This window comes from Larus michahellis, chromosome 21 (genome assembly GCF_964199755.1).
Source record: "Larus michahellis chromosome 21, bLarMic1.1, whole genome shotgun sequence".
Lineage (NCBI taxonomy): Eukaryota > Metazoa > Chordata > Aves > Charadriiformes > Laridae > Larus > Larus michahellis.
In genome coordinates, this window is record NC_133916.1 from 6,878,786 (window position 1) to 6,900,887 (window position 22,102).

A 22,102-nucleotide genomic window follows, 5' to 3' on the forward strand; every position below is an offset into this window, starting at 1 on the left:
GCTGAAATTCAAAGCTTCCTCTCTCCTGAGGTTCCCACGCTGCTGGTCCAGCTGCCTGACAGCGCTGGCTCTCGGCGCCTCTTCAATTTGCCTCTCGAACTAATAATAAAAGAAATTCCTACATACGCTTTTTTGTATTCTTCATGCTGTAACAGTTTTTAGAGTTTGTGTCAAAACTGCTGCAGGGATGTGTGGTCAAAGAGGTGCCACACGAATTGTAGTGGGAACCTGGTATAGTTTGTCAGAGTTAGAAGTGTTACAGGGTGTAAATTAGGGTGTCGGAATTTGTCCAGAAACGTCTTACTTAATAAACATCATCTCAAGAAAAGAGCCTGATGTTTTTTCTGCATCATTAATAGAGAGGTTGTTGTTCTCTATTATTATAAAATAGGGTTCTGTGTCTTACTGAATGCAAAGTGTGATGAGCATCTGTCTGCCTGTGATTTATCTGTCTGTCTGTGTTTCCAGATCTCACTTTTATAACATCTTTCACACAGCTCACACCCCTAATTAATAGCTATAAAGTATTCAGGGGATGGAGAAATTAACAGAATTTGATCTAGTGTCACATGCTAACTTACTAGACCTGATAGATGAACGCTAATTAATGGTGTGGAGGCCTGTGGTTAGCTACAGAAAATGAAAGGTAATTGCTTCACATTGTGCTGCTCGCACCTTCCCCAGAAGATGGTGAAAACATGGGAGGGAATGGGGAGGACGGCCACAAAACTTTTGTATGGAACTCAAGGAGGAAAAAAAAAAGGCAAGTTTGTAAAACTCATGCCTTTTGTTCTTCCTTGTGGAATGGAGCCCAAGGAGAAGAGGTGATGGGGGGCTGTTTCCCTGCCTCGTGGCCTGCTTGCTGGCTGTTGGAGCGTGTTGTCTCCGAGGGGCAGGGACCAAGAAGGACTGGGGTTAAGCGTGAGCCTGGGATGCTGCTGCTCCAGGCAGGGCCGGGAGCTGTGCTTCATCCCACCTCTCTGTGCTACGAGCTTTCAGCATTAATTGAGAGAAGTGTTGCTTGCTGGCAAATGAAAATTGCTCAGAAGTGGTCAGATGCCAATAGAGTTGCTGTGTGTTGCAATTAGCTGTCTTACCCAAGCTTCTCCTAGTTGTTCCCCTTGCTCCTGGGGTCTCTGGGGATGAATCTCTTGCATTAGGCTTCTGGGGAAAAAGCCTGCCACAAGCACATCCCCTGGTCCTGTTTGATAAGTGAAGACTCTTAGCAGAATGTGTGTCGTGGCTCACGTCCTCACGCTGGCGGCCTCGCCGGGCTGGCTGTGTGCCACGCCGTGGCAGATGCGGAGGAGCAGCCAGCCCGGCGTGCTGTCCTGGGGCTGGAGCATCCCGCGCTGTCCCCAGTAACCTGCCCAGTCGTCATGGCTACGCACTGCTCCGGCATCCCAGCATCGCTGTGTGTCCTACTAGAATGGCTCCTAATTGTCCTGACTCTATCGCTAACGAAGCTGATGCTTTATGCGTGCACAGAAATGCACTGGCGCCTGGGTACCGGAGTGCGTGGACGACGTGTAGAATTGCTCTTTATTATTGTATTTGTTCGGAGCTAATGCTGAGTTGGGTCTAAATGGCCGTTCTGCCATGGGGAACAGGTGGCTGGAATTACCGTCTGTGTGGTAAACAGAAGAGTTCTGCTGTACTGTGACAAAGAGGGGAAATGAGGAATGATTTCCTATGGAGCAATTTGTCTGGTGGATTGAACTGCTTTTTCTTCCTGCATGGTACTTGCAGGCAGGCTGTGATTTCCCCATATAGATATTTTGTTAGAAAACTATCTGTAAGCTTTATGCACGCTCTTGATTTCCTTGCCTGCTCATGAACCATTCTCTGCCAGCACTTACTGTTGCTCTGCTTGTTCCCCGTGACTGGTCAGGGAAGCACACGCTGTCATTTCTGCTGCCTTGGCCGGTGAGTCAGCAAGAATTGCTCGTGCAAAAGCTCAGATAGGTAAATTTAAAATCCTGGGTATGAATATTATTACCATACGATGGTTTCACTTTATAACCTTGTACATGTACGTGAACTAACTCTGCAAGAATCCAGTGAGCCAGGAAAAGAAGTGGATTTATCCCAGTTTTATGTGTGGAAAAAACCACAGAGAGGAACGCACAGAAGGGTGATGCTGCTGCAGCATCGAAGTTTGTCAAAACAGTGAATGGCTGTAGTGGGGACGCAAAAAAGGACGGCAGGCTCCTGCTCATGCCCAGAGAGGGCCTGCCTTGTGCTAGTTTATTGCCTGACATGATGCTGAAGTTATCAGCAGTTACTGTTTGATGGGATTTTTCATGACCTTCAAACAACAAAGGCTTGTTTTGAGTCAGACTTTGCAGACCAGTGCTGCTGGGTGGAGTGGGAGGAGTGGAGTAATGAGATTCTGGGACTCCTCAAGTTGGGCTTGTGTAGGACATCTGGCGGTGTGTCAGCAGGGAAATTCTGCAGTGGCCCTTGAGAGAGGTGCTGGGAGACTGCAGAGCGTTCCCATCCATCTGACATCAGTGGTTAGAGGGCTTGGGGACCTCTAGTGCCATCCCAGCACCACGTGTGTCGGCAACAAATGTTGTTCTTATCACTGTCATGGTACAAATTAGTAACTGCAATAAGCTTTACTACCATTTACACCCACTTTTAGTTATCTTTTTCCTGACCCAGCGGATATATCCATATCCGTTAATCTAGACATAACCGTATATTGCAGTTGGCGCAGGAGTGTTTGAGCTGTATTCGGTACGTGGGCTGGGAACGTCATGGGAGCTAAACTGCACTCAGTCCACCCGATTCGGCATTACTTGGGCAGAGCGGTAAAATAACTAGTCAGGACAGGCTACAGCAAAGAATCTGATCACGAGAACCCAGTTCCAAGGCAGGACAGGGCTGCCTATCACTTTTTGGCTGAACATTTTGCATGCAGGTCTCCTTGACAAGGCAATTTCAGCTTGCGTTTATTTAGACATCTGGGATGAAGCGGGCAACATCAGCCATTACAAATCCTACCAACTGTGCTACATAATGGAGCCATCTGGACAGAGGCTGCCACACGCAACCCGGGCTTCCGACAGGTGGGGAAGGGGGACTTGCTCTTGTGGCGATGGCCAAGGAGGGACCCCGAGGATGGATTAGTCAGGTTCTTACGGACTGCAGGCTGTTATCTGGTTATGACTGAGACGTGACGTGAAAGGGCCTCAAGGCACAAAACAAATGTGGAGTGGCTCCTGGGTACGTGTGGAAGTTATTTCGTCTGGGCATTGGGCCACTATTGACAACAGGCTTAATATTTAGATGTGTGGGCTTGCTTTGGAGGCTGAACCTGTAAGCTCTAGCTCACTGATTTCAATCCCTGCTTCCAGAGGAGACATCTAGTTGTCTTATGTGATTTGGGACCCAGGGAATTATAACTAGCTGAACTGATGAAAAATACCATTTTGCTTTCCTGGACGATAGGAAAGAAAAGAGCAAGGATTCCTGGTTGGTTTATTTGTTTGGGTTTTTTCCCCCTGAACTCTCTGAGGGGACATGACAAACACCAAACAGGAGACAAAGAACAGAAAGAGGTGCCTACCCCAGTAAAAATGAAATATCTTGTTTAAAAAATCTCTTTTTTTTTTTTCCCCCCCTGTCAAAAACTTAAATATCAACAACAACAAAAACATATTCCACATAGATTCATTGTGGTTGAAAAAAACATGTTTTCTAAATGTCAGCCAGCTCCAGTTTTAACCTTATTGTTTCTCTCTCTCCTTAAGTTCCCAACCCCATCCCCTGCTGGGAACTGAGTCATGTTCTGTCGCTGAGCTTGCCTTAGACAGCTCACAGCTTTGCTCCAGTCGCTTTTTCTGGCCGTTCTGTTCCACGCACTGAAGTTCACTAACCCACCTCCAAAATTTAGGGTGTCAGCTGAAAAACAGAACATTTCAAAGCTGACTCCCCTGCTCTGTAGCAAATCAATTATTATAATGGCCTCATTATTGACAGGTGTGTGGGCTGCCTTTCTCAGGGGTACGATGATGACATAAATCTAGTATTAAGCATTCTTTTCATCACCATCTTCCCTCTTCACCCGCTCTGCTGACTGCAGCCCTGTTTTCCCTGACTCTGGGAGTGACGGCTGGGTCTGGAACAGGCTGTTTCTAACATGCCTCTTGTGGAACAATCAGGAAGACGTTTGTGTCCTTACTCTTCCTTCCTTTTGGCTTAAGCCCCTTTTAAGCATCTCCATAGTTACCTCTTCATCAGCCCGCGGAGTCATAGCTGCCTGTGTGCAACCATCTCTCGAGTAGCTCTCGCTGTCTGGAATAACCTTCCTCCATCTACTCCCTCTCATCGACTTCCATCTGAAAAGATACGGCTTCTCCCTTGTCCCTTCCTTCCTTCTGCTGATGCTGCCTCGGTGATTGAAAGCTTTAATTCATCCACCAGCCAACGTGTCCACTTCTCTGCTTCACCTCACTCATACCACCTACTCTTTGATCGCCTGCATTACAGTTTTCAGTTCTATGTTATAGTGTTATGTGAGTGGCTCTGCAAAATGTTGTGGGTTTTTTTTGTCCTGGGTAGTCCTTTCCTTGCCTAAATTCTGGGTGTTTGGTTCTTTCCTGGAAACTTATAGCCTAGAGGATTAAATGAGAAATGTATTTCAAGGCTTTTGCAGTACACTGCTTGCTCTCATAGAGTCAAAGGCCACCAGATAATAAATGAAATGAATTGAACAGACTAAGAAGCTGTAGTCCTCAAAAGCATATTTACTGCAGCCCTGAAACCAAGCACTGTGGTTACTGAAGTTCTGTATTTGTGGATGACAGTTTCAGTTTAGCCCCTGTGAAATGCACCACTAAAACCATGCTAATCCCTCGGAGATCATCAGCCATTTCAGTATCTTGTCTCATTTAGCAAATCTAACCATTAAAAGATAAAAGCACTTTAAACAGGGTTTCTTTTCACAGCATCTGAGCACTTACGGTTCTCCCTCTGTTGCGCAAAGGTGAGGAGGCGTACCTCATTGTGGAAGAGGCCCCTTTCTGAACAGTTGTTTTCTCCCAAACTGAGAAGATCTACAACAACTCAGGTGGCTAAATGATAGCCCAAAGAGGGCTGGGCCAGAGACCAGTTTGCTTTAGGCTGTTGCTGCTATTTCCAAACATTTCTGCTGCCACTCTCCTTCCGTGTGCCTTCTGAGGCTGTCCAAAACTGCTTTCAATACGTCTTTGAGGACTTCAGCATCTTCATCTGCGTGGATGTTCAGGTGTGCGGAGAGCTGGGGCTGACAACTGCATAGGCTTAACCTGTAATGCTGCTTTGCGCTCGTTACAGTATATTTTTCTGTCTTACCATTTTTTCTTACTGAAAAGCCATTAGTGCACATCGCTATTTGTCAGTCACTGGCCCACCTAAGGAAACTCGCATTTCTGAGAGCTCCTCTGCGGCTTATTGCCAGCCCCTGTTTCCCAGGGGAATGGGACACTGGAGCTGATGGGGTCGTACTGCCGTAATTAGTTGGACTGTACTGGAGCAGTCTGGGGAGGTATCAAAGGCATCTCTAGCTGTCCTTTCTGAAGCATCATTCCAGGAACAAAAATAACAACAGACTGAACTAACTTTGCTGCACTTAGCACAATCTTTCCAGCTGAGGGACCCGAGTTAGTTATTTTAAAGCTGGACAAAGACAAGTGTCATTTGGACCTGGGAGATTAAGGACCAACAAAGGCTCCTGTAACACTTTGAAAAACACCTTTCTAGAAGTATTTTCACTCAGAGGTCTAGTGTTTTCTTCTTTCTTTCTTCCTTTATTTTTGTTACTGTTTGTGCAAAGACACTAACCTTTGATTTACTATTGGTTCTCTGCTTAAAGACATGGGGATACACTTGTCTGTCAGCAGCTAGAGTTTACTCAAGAAGGATTATTCTTGCAGGATTTCTGACTAGTCCCTGAGTCCGGAGGGCTACAGCATACCCGTAAGCCTTGGGGAGGAATCTGCGCTGGTGGGTTCTTTGCTGCACTAGGCTCGAAGGCCACATCTATTCTTTTCATGACCGTGTTACCTGGCAGTCTTTCAGCGCTGCGTTTCTCTGCTGCCCTGCTCTGGTGGGAACGCTGCCGTGGCTCGGGGCTGTAGTCGCTCAGTCTCTAACTTCTAAACACTGAACTGTTGTACTTTTTCTCCTGCTGCTAAAGGAGCAGCATTTCAGTAGCTGTTAGTAGCTGCCTCTGCTTTCTCCTTCTAGGGTTGGAAAGTGGGAGGTGTAGTCCTCAAACCAGCACCAGATACTTGTCTCCTCCTCCTTCACACTGCGTCTATGCTGCAAACCGAACACAGCACGAGAGACTCCGGCATTATCTGAATTACAAAGTCATTCTATTGTCAAGCCTTCTAAGTGTCACGTTCTCTCTTAAAACCAAAGGCTGTGACATTCACTAAAGAACAGCATCACTTCAAAGTCAGGAAGGTCTATTCTTAGCACGTCGGTCAAAAAGGGGGAAAAAAAAAATCTTTGGGGGGGAGAAAAACCCAACAATTTTACCAAAATGAACCTTGTCAGAAATGATCAATTCATCTTCCATTCGGATTGACCTGGTCCTCGCTGCATGCCAGAGGACAAAATCTGATGACACAGCACAATAAATTAAGATTGCCAGATGTCCTTGTAATTAATTCCCTTGCAGTGCAGGTTTGGCAAAGACTAATTTATCTTCAAGGCGATTAAATCACTGGTGGTTTGGTTTTGGTGTTATTCTTTCCTTTTTAAGGAACATATCTCCTCAGTTAGTTGAAGAATAGATGCTGATGAGTAACAGCCACCTCCCGGTATTTTATTCTTGCTATTTAAATACCTCTTCCTGCTAGACTGGTGCCTCCTCGGCAGTTAGGAGCCAAAGGCCGAGCACATGGTGGCCCAGAGGGACATGGGGGCCGTGCTGCCTTTTCCTGTTTTCTGGAGTGCAGCCCCTCGGAACCCCCCCCGTGCCGCAGAGCCCAGGTTTGCTCACACCCCGACCTTCAAATTCGTGAACATCACATGCAGCCAACTTGACGTTCGCCTTTTTTATTTCTCATTGGGAAACTTCAGTCTGTGTTCATAAAAAATAAATAAATAATGTCTATAGCCTAATCTTGAAACCTACTTGTACATTTTAAAAGTTATGATTCTTGAACTAAAGAGAACTTCTTCTAAAGCATTCATACTAATACATACCCTACAAATTATTTACTCTTCAATTAAAAGAGAAAAATAATTTATTTAGTGCACTAGAATCTTAGGAAAGACATCTGTGTTATTTCTTCAAAGCCGTGTCTTCTGAACGCTGCTTATAAGGAGCTTCTACTAGTGGGCGCTTCATATTCAAGGACTGAGAGAGTGCAAAGAGCTTTTTCCAACCTTCTTGAAAAAGCCACGCAAATGTCTTTGTACCGTTCGATGGGGATAGAGTTTTAGCTATTACTAAAACTTTCCTATTTCTGAAGAAGGGATTCAATTTGCTGGAGGATGATGGTGGAACAAGTGTGCTATCAAAGCAGATTCCGAACGTCCCCGTGTACGTCCTGACCATCTCCAGAGAGACTGTCATTAATGTGCTTCTCTCTCTTCCCTTCTCTTTAGTATTCATGCGGTGATGATCATGTGAAAATTACTCACGCTTCTGACTTGAGAAAACTTTCTTAGCCCAGAAATTCATCCAATATCAAGGGAATTAGAAATTCAAATGGGGGGAAATTATACACTCCGTGTGTCAATATGGCAAACCTTATAAAAACTGCAATCAATCACATAGGCATCAAAGGTGGCGGTACGTGTCCTTGTCACTGAGTGGATCACGGTCCACCAAATACAGGAAAAGGTGACTCGGAACAAGAAACTTCATTGCGCTGCCTGGAGAGGACAGCCGCCTCCGACAGCACAGACCTGCACTCCCTTCTGGAGCGTCGTTGTGTTGTGATCCGTGGCTGTGCACAGATCTCGTTTGTGTGTCTTGCCTATCTCTTTGCTGCCGAGGCTGTGTCTCTCGCTGTGTTTCTGTGCCGCTGCAGTAGAACAAGTGCTTTCTCTCAAAGTCTGCCGTTACTTAGATGGGCTATCGCACACAGTCCCCTTAGCAAACCGCTCCGTGGGTGCTCCAGCCCTTCCCTGCGCTGACACCTGCCAGTTCCTGCTCCGAGGTAAATCCAGGTGCCTTATGCCTGGGTGCAGCCTTGCATTAGGCAACTCGCTCTGCAAATCATTTAAATTGATTAAATGGATGTAACAATCCATACTGGTTTCCCACTGTCCAGCTGCTGACTGAAGAATGTGGGGTATCAAGTGGACTTCCATTGTGATTTCTTCAGATTTTTTTTTTTTAATCTATATTATGTTGTATGACTAATCAGAGAAACAACTCTCCCTCAACAACACCTCCCAAAATTAGCGGTTTGATGTTTCACGTGTACAATGCCAAACCTAATGCAGGTATGTGTAAAATCCAGCAGTGACTTACGGAGGCTGCAGCTCATTCCTGCGTGACTCTCTCTCTGCTACTCTCCTTATGTGTTTTGACTGCCAAATTTTGTGGTTTTGTAGGTCTTGTATCTCAGCGCTCTGCTGTCAGCTCCCCGAGATGCAAGAAGTAGGCATGGCCCAGATGCTCGCCTGAAGCAGAAATAGCACATCTTGCTACTACTATTTTCCATCAGGTCCCCTGAGCCTTGAATTTCTGGCAGACAGCATTCCATAGGGAGAGAAAAAAAACCCCAGACCTTTAGATTGCCATTGTTGTAAAAACCTGATTCTGGTTTTGGTGTAATTTAGCAGACTGAAATAGAGATATAATAAATCTGTTATACTTTCTCAGTGAATCAGTAAGCTTATGCTGGCAAAAACTGTTCGGATTTTGGAATATTCAGTAATCCCCTGACATTTCCAGGGGCTTTTATGTATTCCCAGTGATTTGCCTATGTTAGTCTGCAGCGCTGAGGGGATATGGGTACTGCTAAGGACAGGTTTCTGCAGGGGTGTCCTCAAAACTCCAGAGAGACAACAGGAACCAAGCAGCCAGAAAGATAAACAGCTCCCCTTGAAGATTTAAGTGTTCATGTGTGTATTTATTTCAGACTGGTATGTAGCAGAGGCGAGCGATACAAGCCCTGTTGCTTCTGACCTGTAAGACCCGCCAGCACGCGGTGTGTGCCGTGGGCCGGTTGCGTCCCCGCGGGCAGGGGTGGTTCTAGCCGCGTGTGCTGAAAGCCTGCAGGCGGATGGGGAGGTGCGTTGCAGAGGGCAACGCTCAGACCTGTCACTGTTGTCCCGCGAGCCCTGTGCTGACAAGAAAGGGCTGAGGTTTCAGAGGTGGCGGCGGCAGCGCGGGAGGACTTACCTTCTGTGCTCTCCGCTTGTCGGCTCGCTGGTTCTGGTGGTAAATTCGGCTGAAGTTGGAAACAATGACTGGAACCGGCAGAGCAATGACCAGCACCCCGCTCAGGGAGCAAATGGAGCCAAATATCTTCCCAGCAATTGTCTTGGGCACCATGTCACCATAACTGGAGGGGGAAAGAAAAAAAAGGGAAGCCCCTGCTTCAGACAAGTTCAATGGCACCAAACGCCCCTTCAGGTTCCCTGAGTGCGCGGCAACATGAGTGTCCAGGTCAGACACCGAAGCTTAGAAATCCACAATTCACGTGGTGCTGTCATCCTGGAGATGACAATTTACACCACACTTTGGCAATGAATTAAGCTAAACCAAAGAAAGGCACTTTTGTTGCAGAACAGATGTGCCAGTCCAGGCAGCTGCTGGGTACGTTAAATTCACATCCTCGCTCGGTTAGCACCTACCTCTCCTCTCCATCTAGGTGAGCTCTAACAATCTTAAAACTATACGTCTGCTTGTGAGCAGGTTCATGTATGTGCATTCCCTTGTGTCCAGGTGCAAATGAGGACGGATTTACACTTCCATTTCAAAACCCAGCAGTCGTCTTGCCATTTCTGTACCCCAGAAATTTGGGGTTTGTTCAAAGTCTGGATTCAGTAAAGGGTAAATCCTCAGGAATATGGGACCATCTGAAAAATATTCAGACAAACCTCTGCACTGGGTATATTTCTTTGGTATTTTCAGGTTTTTGGGTTGGTTTTCTTTTTTGGTATAAATGCTTCAGGCTTCACTAGCTAAGGCTTAATTATCCCAAGCAGAATCCTTCTCCTGGATTCACCTGCATTAAAGCCCCTCAAAATACCTCAAATCAATAAAATGCTATTTATGTCTATTAACTTTTTAGCTGCTGCTTTATGCAAAGATAGTTTAAAAGCTCTTGCTAAGTGACAAGGTCTTCTGCCTCATCTGACACTGTTCTAAAAAAAACCACCAAAACTTTCTTCTCTCCTGCCACCCCATAACACAATAAGGCTAAAAATTAATCATATGCCTCAAACATGATCTCAGTGACCCAGAGCAGGGAGAGAAAGCCCTTCTGTGCATTTGTGGAAAGTACAATAATAAGTGTCTGTCTCACAGTCTGTCTTGTAGAGTTTTGTTCTTACACGCAGACCGAGAGTTACCTCATTACTTGGGACTTCAGAGAAGGCGCTTTAAAGCGCCGTCAGGAAAGATCAGACTGTCTTGCAGCGCGGAGGGTTTTGCTGGGGGATGTAGAACTTCATTTGCAAAACTATGACGAGAGATGCTGCCGTGAGAAATCCTGCACTGGCTGGAGCAGGCTGCAGAGGAAGGAGACCTAAAACTTGTACTTAACTCTGACTCCGGGATCTACTGCGGAGCTCTCTGTGGAGAGAACGTTGTGGATTTGTCCCTCTGGGCTTGCAGGGCACGTCGTGCTCCCGTGGCCGCGTTCTCTGGCTCCACTGGGCTGCCCTGCAGCCTGGGTGGTACTGAGGGCTGGAAATGCCCCAGCTCTTTGATTGGAGTAAAACCCAGCTGTGCTTCGGCAGAGCTTGGTCTAGATCCCCTTGCGCTTAATGAGACCCCCTCCCTTTGATTTTGACTATGATAGGGTTTGGAATGAACCCACAAAGTTGCTGTTATTCTACTCCTGTATTGACATACGCAGCTACTGCAATATTAATTGCTGGAGTGACTTTTTTTTGTCCTGATGGTGCCTGAGGTACTAATGGCCACATGGCATATTTATAACAGATACAGTGCCAACTAATCCTCCAATATTGGATTTCAGTTAGTACTAATTGGGCATTTTAAACCCAAAACTTCTTTTCCCCAGACTGGAATGAGAGAACTCAACTTTCCCATTAATTTGTTTAGTAAAAGGCAACTTGTCACCTAAAGAAACTTCTACAGAAAGTGCATTTTAAGTAATTCATCAATAATCTCATTAGAGCGGCAAGAAGATAGAAGAGTTAGGTAATGATTAACATTCACAGGGTCTAACGGGATGTTTGAGCCCGTAATAAAACAACAGGAGGCTGCAAATTCAGTAGACTCTTAATGTGACCTCCAGTAAATCGTTTCAGTTTTCCTGTACCTCAGTTCCCCGCTTATGAAATGGCATTTGGTTACTTACTCTTTGCCTGTTTGGTTAAGCAGGTGCCAGGCTCCTCCAAGGTGGAGCTGCCCCATGTTCTGGCTCTACCCAGCCGTGACCCCCGTGTCCTACTGCATTACAAATGCTAATAACGCAAGGCAGATGCCCAGGAATCTGGAGTAAACCCAGCCCGTGCGGGGCTCCAGGCTCGTCCAGAGAGAAACGCTTTGCATTGGCTAGGTTAGATGTGGAACGTGCCTAGAGATAAACAGCTTTCCTGTTTATTTTGCCAGGAATCCAGTTAAATGGCAACAGATTCCACCAGTTCGGGGTTGCTGAGTTCCTCGCCCCGCTTCCTGGCCGTGCTGGCGGGGACACGCTGCCTCAGCCGAGCGCCGGGGCACGGGAGGGCGAGCTCTGGAGGAGCTGCCCCACTGCCGCTGTGCCTTCGGTGCTCTGGGCACCGACAGCGATTCTGGAGCCTCTACACCTGTATGCCATGGTTCAAATGGCGTAGCTTCAGTTTGTTCCTTTTTCTTCTCCTGGTGTCCCTTCAAAGCCCCGTTTCCTACTGAGGAAGCGCCAAACACTGAGACTCTTACTTGCTGTACACATCACGGGAAGTTCAAGTAAAACCTTAAACAGGCACAGCAGGAAAAAAACAAAATAGAAAATTACTTTTAAGTGGTCACTCCTCAGACAGGAAAAGACTGTGAGTGCAGAATTCCAACATCTTTTAAAATTTGTCCTGTGACTGCTGTGTTCTTTGGCTATAAAAGGGGTCGTATGTCACTCACCCTAATTAGCAGCTATTAGCCCTGACAGCATAATGTGCTGTTGTTTTTCTCTCTGTCAGTACAGAAAATGTTATCAAATAGAGGTCACTGCTTCTGAGTTCTGGTTTCAGCGGCAGAGGTGTCTGGACACAGCTTAGCTCCCAGCTGGAGACAGCGATAAATAAGGTGCCGAACAGCTCATCAAATGACTCACTCCAAAAATAGACTCCCAGCAGCATCTCTGATGATCCTGTCTCTCTGGGCAACACTCACAGCCCTACAAATAGGGAATTGTAGTCAGAAAGCTGGAAGATCCGATGGTGTAGGGGCATCGGAAAGTGCTACAGCAATAACAACTCTGTGGGGACAGCGAAACAGCTTTTCAGAGGATGCTCTTTTCCAGCAGCCTTTTTCTGTGCCAGCTTCCCAGCCGGTGTAAGGCACACAGCTGGGGAGGGGCCGACGGGCCATGGATTATTGCTCTGTGTAGCTGTTGTCTCCGCTGGCTTCTCCAGGTGCAGAGGGGATCAGAGTGCAATTGAAAACTGATAAACCTGTATCCCAGCGCCTTCCTCCTCACCCGTAGAAGACCTGTGTGTGGGCAGCGCGTCAGCCCAGCACCCCTCCTCTTCTCCAGGGCTGGCTCGGGGCAGGCAGTGAGCCCCTGCAAGCAGCACGTCCCGGGGGCATGCTCCTGTGCCCCTGGGGGACTTGGTTGTGGACACAGGGCCAACACGAGACCGTGGGGACAGCTGGCTCCCGGGTCCGATGGTCAGAGGAGAACTGTCGCTACGTTTAAGCGGCCAAGGGATGCTTCCTTAGTGCTGCAAAACCGTGTGGTTTTCACACACCTATTGCAGCCTGCGAGAGCTGCAATATCTCATGGAGGATGGCAAGAGAAACAATGCTGCTTCAAGTGATTTAGTATTTCTGCCTCATGCTGGCACTAACAGCTCTTTGAGAGCTTCTTTATCTCTCTAACCTTTTGCCCAGCACAGTAGAGTCAAAAGAAGATTTCACTCCAGCCTGTAAGCTTCTGCTTTTAGGACAGTAAGGATGGAATAATAACATTATGTACTGTACAATAGAATATGATTTTGAAAGCCTTTTGCATGAAAGAGATAGAATAAAGCATGGAATTAGCATGTAGTTTTCCAGGTGCAAGAGATCCTTTTCTATACCATGAGTAAATCGCTGTAGAATGTTTTGATTTGCACAAAGGAGGAAAAAAAAAAAAAGTCTAAAATTCAGCTAGAATGTTTCAGTTGCATTGCAAGGCTGTGCGTGTTGCGTTTGACAGCCCAGAGGAGCTCATGTCCCTCCGTTTAATAGGTACAAGTCCAATGTAATCATGCTAATGCTGCTTTGAACCTCCAGTGAAATAATGATCATGTCACTTCCAATGATACAATGAAAACAAAAGCAAATATTACTCATTCCTTTTCTGTTTTTGCACATGACGAATGAGCAGGGAATTAACAGCTCCGGTAGGGGGGCTGGGGAGAGTTAGGCCTTTTGTTTAGGGTTTAATTCGCGGTTCCTCTGCCACATCAGCTGTTCCGTCCGCCTTGCTGGAGTTGCCCCAGCACAACCCGCAGCTCTCCGAGCGCAGTGCTGCTCGCGTGGGCTGTCTCCCTGCCCGGCCGGGTTCTATCCTGTCACGTATCCGTACCTCCTGGGGGGCGAAGATGATGCTGCCTCATTCAGCAGAGGCACACAAACTTTCACCTGTGGTGTATTAAATTCCCGTGTACGGGGAAGGTGGGAGGAGGGCTCTGGAGGCAGGGATACCGTCTGAGGGACTCAGCGCAGAGCTGCAACGCAGAACCAGCGATGGGGCAAGCGCTCCTCCTGTCTGAAAGCTGACTTGGGCTGGTTTTATGGCCTCGGGAAAGACAGGTCCACTTTCTATCTGATTTTTCCATGTCCGTAAGGGAGATCAAAGTATTTTCAGAGCTGTCCTGGACAAGCGTTGTGAGGATTAATTAGTTAATGCTGGCATGATATATTGAAAATATAGGAGAAGTTTTCTGAAGGTGTCTTGCAGACACAGACTCAGTAATCCATGTCCGTAAGGACAGTCTGGTAAGTTATGTCAGCTTTTTAAATATACAAATCCTAGAAGGAAGGGGATGCGCTGATGAATGCCTGAGAAACCTGACACGTGAGGAGGCTCGTGGTGCCTCCTGAAAGAGCGTGCTGTAAACAGAGCCATGATGGCTTTGAAGCCAAAGAATCTATAAACAGGCCGTCAAATGACAGACTTGAACAGCAAATCAGCTGTGTCCGGGGAAGTACAGAGCCTATTTCATGCTAGGATTCTTTTACATTAAATATACTTATTTTCTGCCTTGTTTTGAGCTGGGTAGCTCCCCAGCTGGGCGTTCAACTTCTGCAATATCTGGCTTAGTTTTACACTACTGTTTTCTTTTTCCCTGGCATATTTTATTTGCTAATGTTTTTGCGGATGCTCTCATCCTCCCTAGATGTTCTGCTGAAATTACATCCATCAGCCAAGCTGTGAGGGATGCGTGCTGTAGATGCATATCAGTGCTAGCAGCAGAAGCTTATCGTCAGTACTCGGATTTGTTTTGATTTTTTGTAAAGCTGTGGTCAGCAGTTACTTAGTAGGGATTTTCCAGGTAATGTTGCCTTTTGATTTTGTGCTGGTTTACAAATTCCTATTTGTTACTGAGTTTTATGTAATAAAAGGACTGAGACACGTATCTGAAATCCTGAAGAAAGGTCTGATGCTGTTAGGCCCTTTTTCAAACTAACTGAAGTGAGCGTGCAGTGAGATGGGAAGACAGGACGCTTAAAACCGAGAGGGAATTCTGTGCAGTGCAAGAAGTTACCTCCATGGAACTCGCTGTTTCCAGATGCTGTGGGGAATTTGCTAGAGATTCACGAAAGGACCAGTCAGCTGTCTGTTTACTAACACCGAGACCACGTAGTTACATCTCCTGGGATGAGAAAGGATCACTGAGGAGATGGAAGTTCTGTGGCTTCTCTAACAGTGAGAATTAGAGAGAGGCGGGTTATTACCTAATGACTTGCTCGGGGGCATCTGTCCTTCTGGGTATGCTGTCCCAGCCCTCACCAGAGCCAAATTAAGGGATTAGATGGCCTCAGGGTCAGTTGTAGCCTGCTGGTTCCTGTACTTGTACAAGAAAGGTGACCGAGCTGAAGGTCTTGGAGCAACTGGTAGCGTAAATGTTCCTTACAACAAGAGCAGGCGCTGCCCAAAGAAACGGGAACGTTTATGTAGACTTGGGAATAAACTGAGTAGGTTATTTAATACACCGAGGGTTGAGAATTCTTAATATATGCACACACTGGTTCCATTTATTCTTCCTGGCTTGGATCAGCTTCTCAGCCTGTAGGCAGTTAAAACAGATGGTCGGAATTTGGGTAACATTCAGACCTTGAGTTGAAGCTAAAAATGGAATTTCATTGGCAAAGAAAGTAGGTCAGAAAGCTAAAGCCCCTAGTCCTAAAATGATGAAAGGCTCCTAATCAAGTGTTCTCTATTACCATTCATTAGAAGGAGCAGGGGAAGAAACGTTATTAGAGACCTTTGAGAAAGGGATTACAATGGGAGTGTGAACACCTTCCTGCGGGGAGACCTGCGCGTTTGCAGACCTGTGTTGGTGTCAGATGGGGCGACCCGGAGCATCGCCTCCCAGTCCCGCGGGCTGGACCGGAGCCACCGCAGGCCGGGAATGGCTTTCTTCATGGGGACATAAGCAACTTTATCTTCTGCTTCAGTCGGAGGAGTGCTGAGAGAGAGCCTCTTTGCATATCCTCTATTAATACCTTTCACGCTAATAATCCCTTCCACACTAATGCTGTCATCCACCTGACTCAGGTTCTGTCATTTCATCGCCTCTGCAAATTGTGACTTGCACCATACCCGAGACTCTCAGTCAGTCATTTCTTTGCTCTTCATTTTTAGATGTGTGCCAACTGCTAGAAATCTTTCTTTGTTGTGGCCGACAGGGATTATTCAAAGCAAATGGGGAACCTCTACCAGTTAACCCAGTAGTCCCAGTTCAGCACATTGTTTCAGCCCTTGCTCAGTATTAAGCACATACTTAATTGCCGTTCACTGAAAAGATGGTAACATGCTTGTTCAAATATTTTTTTGAAACGGTACGAAGATGGATGTTTGTTCTTTGCGTTTGGCCAGCCCAAGCTAATTCACCGTCGTCACTCCTCTCCTTTCCCCCTCAAACTACTGCTAGAAATTACATTTCTCTGGATGGAGAATTGCCTGCGTTTCAGCTCTGCCAGCAAACGCATTTTTAGAGATAATGTCAGAGGCCGCCTGTTTGCTCTCCCTTAATGGCAGATGTGGACCGACTGCCTTCGTCCTTGGCTCTCGCTGTCACAGCGGCAGGCAGCAGAGGTAGGGATGGAAATCCAGAGCATCCTGTTGGTCTGTATAGCTCAGAAATGACGTGCAGGGTAATTGTCTTCTGCTTAACAGAAACAGCAGTTTACTCTGTCGTACACATCTCACTAAAGAAAAATGGATGTTTTCTTTTTTTATGATATCTCAATAAAGCATTAACTAGTTTTCACAAGAAAAAAAGGAAAATTTAAACCGTTTATTCTCAGAATAAACAGTTATTCTGAGAAAAAGAGGAATTGACTTCAATGTAGAATCAAAGAAAACCTCAGTTTCGCTTTGCAGAAAATATCTCCAGTCTTAACCTGCTCACCTTACTGTCTTTTATTTCTAATGTTTATTCATTCAGCTTTTCAGAGGAAGCTCTGTTCATTTTAGTTCTTGCAAAGCTGATATATCTAGCAAAAAGTGATCTCAGGTTTCTTTTGCTTCGTGCATCACCAAGCAGCCATGCTGTCATCTAAGTTTTTGATCCTCAAATCTCAGTTTCGGTAGTGATAGATGTAGCAGAAAAAGCTTTCTTAGACTTTTTTTTTTTTTCTTTTTTTGGTTAGCCTGCTGAATTTCAGAGCATTTTTGGTTAGACAGATCTTTCTCCAATTGGCAGTTACTTTTGATTTGAAATTTATTGAGAAGACTTAGCAGGAAACACCAAAGATGATGTCTGGGCTGTTATTTTTCTGAGCAGAAGATGTCTGGAAAGAGGAAGCGTTTCAGTGGACCCAGGAGCAGTGGGGGGTGGTGACAATTTCATGCCATTCTAAGTTCTCCGCACTAGAGAATTTCAAGTGAAGAGAAATCGAAGAGGCAGCAGCCCCCCGGCCATGCTGACGGCACAGTCTCTCTGTGTTGCAGGGCAAGTTGCAGAATAATGAAAGGTCCAACAAGAAAAGAGTCAGAATCCATTTCCTACACTTGTGTTTGGAAAATTGCAAAGGTCCTCGGTTCCCTGAACCAGGAAAGTTCGTTTGTTTTTTTTTTCTTTTTTTTTCTTTTTTTTTTTTTTTTTTTTATTCTAAGCTGCAGATTCCTAGACCCATGGTAACGGTGGTGTTGGGGCCTGTGCGGGTCTCTGGAGCAGTCTTGAAGTGGGTCTGTTGTCAGTAGAATTGAAAAATGCACAATCTGTTCACAACAAGTTACTGTTTAGCCCTTTAACTCACGATTATCAGTTGAGGAAAAGCTCTGGTTTACTGTAACAGCGGGGATTTACTGTCATGCACGACCAAAAAAAAAAAATCTATTTGATTCTTTCTTTTCTAACAGCGAACCCACCCCTTGCTGTGTACCTCCATATCGTGGGGTTTTTTTCCCCGTGAAGGTGAAAGTATGATGTTATTTTCAAGGACTGCTGCTTCCTTGGTAATTGAAGCTTTTCACCCTGAACCTGACAGCAAGTTCTGCCTCGGTCAATATTTAATTTAATTGAAATTCTAATGTGGGCACTAAGACTCAAATCCATTTATAAGAATTAGCCCTTGCGGTGGTGCGGGGCAGTCACCACCCGCGGGTTCTCTTTGGCCCTGAAGCCGTAGAGCTGTGGCACATGGACGGGTTGTAATGAGGCGCCTCGCTCGCCTCTTTCTGTTCATTTTTTTATTTTATTTCAATTAACCTCAGCCGCACTGCTGCTCCCTGCACGCGGGAAGGGGAAGTCTGCGGTGTCAGTGCCGGTGCTCAGAGGTGTCTCGCCTAACAGCTTGTGATTATAACATGCTTAAAGAAGTTACTGTACACAGTTACTAATTAGTTTATGATTTAGCATTGTTACCATTTTACTAGTATGTCAGTCATAATAATTTGTCTGCAAATGAACGGAGGTGTATTTTATCCAATATAGAGCGCACGCCAACTGAAATAAGGCCAATTAAAGTGGAACTGCAGTTTTGCAGCCACTCATTACTGAGGGAGCACTTCGTCTTGGGTCTTCTTGTTGTGGCCCAAAGCAATCATTTTAACCCTCCTCTTTTCCTCAGCCATCAAGCATCAACAATGCTCAGAAAATATTAAGAAAAAGTCATGAGTATTATTGTCCATCTGACCATCATCTGATACAGCATCTGGCATGTTAGCAACTGAGTGCGTCTCTTCTCAGCAACACACACCTTTAAAAAGTGTTTGTTTTAACGGAAAATAAAATGTCCCACATTAAGGCATTATTTATTTCTGGCTGCGTACACTAAAGGCCTTTAAAATTACTTCATTCATTATTAATTCAAGAAGCAGCCTCATATTACTCGGAGTGAAAACCTTATACAATTACCTGATAGTAGAATCCTTTCTTTTTTTTTTTTAAGCACCTTAAAGCTCTCTGTAAAAGAAATTTTTTTTTGAAAAACATACAGGCTGGAGAGGGCACTCAGTGCATGGAGCAATTAGACTTTTCACCTAATAGCAGGGCTGGAGGCTCCCTGCCCTGCCTCAAATTCTTAACTGAGGTGTCAGCTTAAAGGAAATGCTGGGTTTTTGCTTTCATTTTATCCTCATCTTTTTCTTTTCTGTCTTTTTAAGCAGCTTGAGTGTCCATGCTGAGCCATGTCACATTCAAAATGATACACATACTGTGCATTTTAATGAGCTGCTAACACTGATTATACAAAAAGCAATCTCAGAAATATTTACTGAGTCCAAAAAAAAAAAAGCCTATGGGGAATTAATTAGCTTTTTAAGAATTGGCTTTTTGAAAGCCTCAGATTCTGGAAAAGTTGAACTTGGAAGTGGAAGCAGTTTCAAAGGAGTTGAAGTGAGCAGAAGAAAAAGGGATTAGGTTGTAACGGAGCGTTACACATCCCAGGCCCCTCTGGGCTGGGCAGAGGATGCCCTGGAAGGTGTGTGTGTGCTTGGTTCACGCTCCCGGCTCTCGGAGGGGGATGCCGTGCCATGCCTGGGTTGTCTGAGGCTTCTGTAGCCCTTCTGCGGGGATGGCAGAGAGGGACAAAATCATTGAGCCCTGGCCACTTCCCTCCACCCTGCTCATGGCAACAGATTTGGATAAAAGTCTGCTCTGGGTATTTGGCCAGTCACGGAGTTGTGGGGTGGCCGGGGCTGGAAGGTCCTTTGGAGACCGTCTGGTCTTTGCCCAGCTGAGAGGGGGCCACCCAGAGCAGGTTGCTCAGGGCTGTGGCAATCAGGTTTTTGATGTCTCCAAGGCTGGAGACTCCATGATCTCTGCGGGCGAGCTCTTCCAGTGCTCAGTCACCCTTGCCGTGAAAAAAATGGTGAATACTCTTGATCTGGAGGCGGTTCTCCTCGTGCAGCGTTGTTCTTGCTACTGCATTTGAAGCTTTGCCTCCGTGCGGAAGCAGCTGCGCCTCGGTACTGGGTGCAGTAACGCAGATGCACAACTAACCTCTTCCTCACAGCTCCTATTGAGTGGCTTTTCGGCTGGTTTATTGAAAGAGTAAAGCTGTTTTAATTTGATCATCTCCTTAGAAGCTTGATTCCTTTGGTTATATTTAAGCACCTAAGCTCCTCTTTAAATAATAGTTTGAAATATTTTATATTTAAGAATAGCTATAATTCTGTAAATTTGCGTAGAACTACCTTTTGTGATCAAAAGTTCTATTTCAACAGTCTAGCAATTATGATCACATAGCAAAGTGCATAAAGTATGTCAGGTTTATTGGCATGAGAGACGTGGCACAAGTGAAAGGCATATCTCATGTCTTAAAAAATAACGTGAGCTGTACACTTCTCTCTCTATTCTATTATCTCTATCCATAAAATACGAACCCTGGTAAACACAATTTCAAAAACGTGTGTTTTTTTAAATAGTGATGTCAGAAACCGACTTAATTCAAGGCAATGGAAAGTTGCATACAAATTCCAGTTAGTTTTAGCGCTGATTAATGCTTCTTTTTTATGCAGACGTAAAATGCTGTCCAAGGGCTGGGTATTGCCTAACCATACAATTCTGTCCCTTACGAGGAAAAGTGATCTGATAATGTGGCATTTGTCATCAAATAGTGACATACAAAAGGAATTAAGAATTTACTTGGCTCAGGCACACATTGTAAATGAAAGACGTGTTTCAGTGATAGGAAGAATTACGTGAGCATCAAAGCGATCACGTTGCAGAGAGTACTTATAAGGTCTGCAGAAATGATTTCGGTGCAGGCTGCTGGAGTCCTGAAAAGGCAAGGGACAAATCCATGTAATAATGGGTTGGGAGGCAATCCGGAAATTCAAACGTGGAACTGCTCCTTGCAGGATAACTTGGTGCGTACAGGATATTACCGAGATCAGAAAGATTTGAAAGGAGTTTTCTATATTGCTCTTCGGTAAAATCACAACCAGTCCTGCAGGTGTCCTGAAGCGGTGTGGGGGGGTGGGAAGGCACCACAGGTTTCTGCTCGCTCTCGTAGAGCGCGTGAGCTCTGGTGCTGAGACCCGGGAGGGGTGTGTTTGTGGCGCAGACTGGCTCAGCCTTTGCTGCTAAGCCAAGCAGAATCGGGGTGAATTGAAGACTTGTGGAGACGTATCGCAATGCTTTCACGTGCGGGAAGCACGTAGTGATGAGTGTGTCCCCTCAGCCTGGGGGACCTCACCTGGCTCGTGGTGGCTGCGTTCTCTCCACAGCCTCACCTGACTTGTGAGCAAAATCAGACTTGCCGTAGGGTTAGATTCACAAAGTTAATTGGGCTCACGAGAGGGATGGCTGAAGCACTGGTGCAGGCCTAATGCTATTTCATCTTTACACACCTAAATAATTCTGTAAATCTGGCCATAGACCCTATATACAACTCTGAAATGCACTCTGATTTTAGATCACGTTGGGCAACCTCTAGCCGGTAGGAAGAGGTTCTGGCTGCAGGAGGCTCGGTCTGGGCGTCAGAGGCCACGGCAAACGGGGAGGGAGCTCCGGAGCCCGCGCCTGGCGCTGCTCACCAGGGCCGGGCCGGTCCCTCTGCAATGCAGAAGACTCCGGTTTGGCGTGGGCGTGCTTTGTTCTGCCTTGGTGTAGATACTTAATGATTTCTTCTCCACCCCCTCTCCTTTTTAATGGTCTTGTTTAAATAAATATTAATGCCTCGTCTTTGAGCAGGTGCAAACCTGTACTCCAGAAAGACTGTATTATGGTTGCAGAAGCATTACCGTATCCCTATCAATCATACTCTCATTTGCTCCTGGGATGTGAAGAGCACCTGTGGCTAGTTAGCTATAGACTTTATTACAAGCTAGATGACTTCAGCGTTCCTTGCTCATAACTATGTTCCTTCTGCTTTCTTTTCTATGAATAAATTTTGATTTTTTGGAAGCCTTGAAATATCTCTCCCCCCCCCCCCATTTCTTGACTCTGTATGGCAGAAAATAAAAATAAATAATAAAACCCCAAGAAATACAGGTGCCCCTCTGCGAACCTAGTTAGTGCAGGACAGCAAAAGGTTGTCAGAGAAGACAATGGAAACAAATAGCTTTTTCTTATGCTAGCTACTCTCTTATCT

General features: G+C 45.8%; 1 protein-coding gene and 1 long non-coding RNA gene across 7 annotated transcripts in view; one reads left to right on the plus strand and one right to left on the minus strand.

Moving 5' to 3' along the window:
- The window catches only part of KCND3 (potassium voltage-gated channel subfamily D member 3), a 121,420-nt gene that overhangs the window by 20,479 nt on the left and 78,839 nt on the right, over positions 1–22,102 (minus strand). For all 5 annotated transcript variants that reach the window (XM_074563947.1, XM_074563952.1, XM_074563949.1 and 2 more), the window contains exon 3: positions 9,359–9,521. In XM_074563947.1, the coding sequence (XP_074420048.1) occupies positions 9,359–9,521 (163 nt within the window). The remainder of the gene's footprint in view (positions 1–9,358; positions 9,522–22,102) is intronic.
- LOC141733511 (uncharacterized) overlaps positions 1–22,102 on the plus strand; it is a 101,612-nt gene that overhangs the window by 12,175 nt on the left and 67,335 nt on the right. The window lies entirely within an intron of this gene.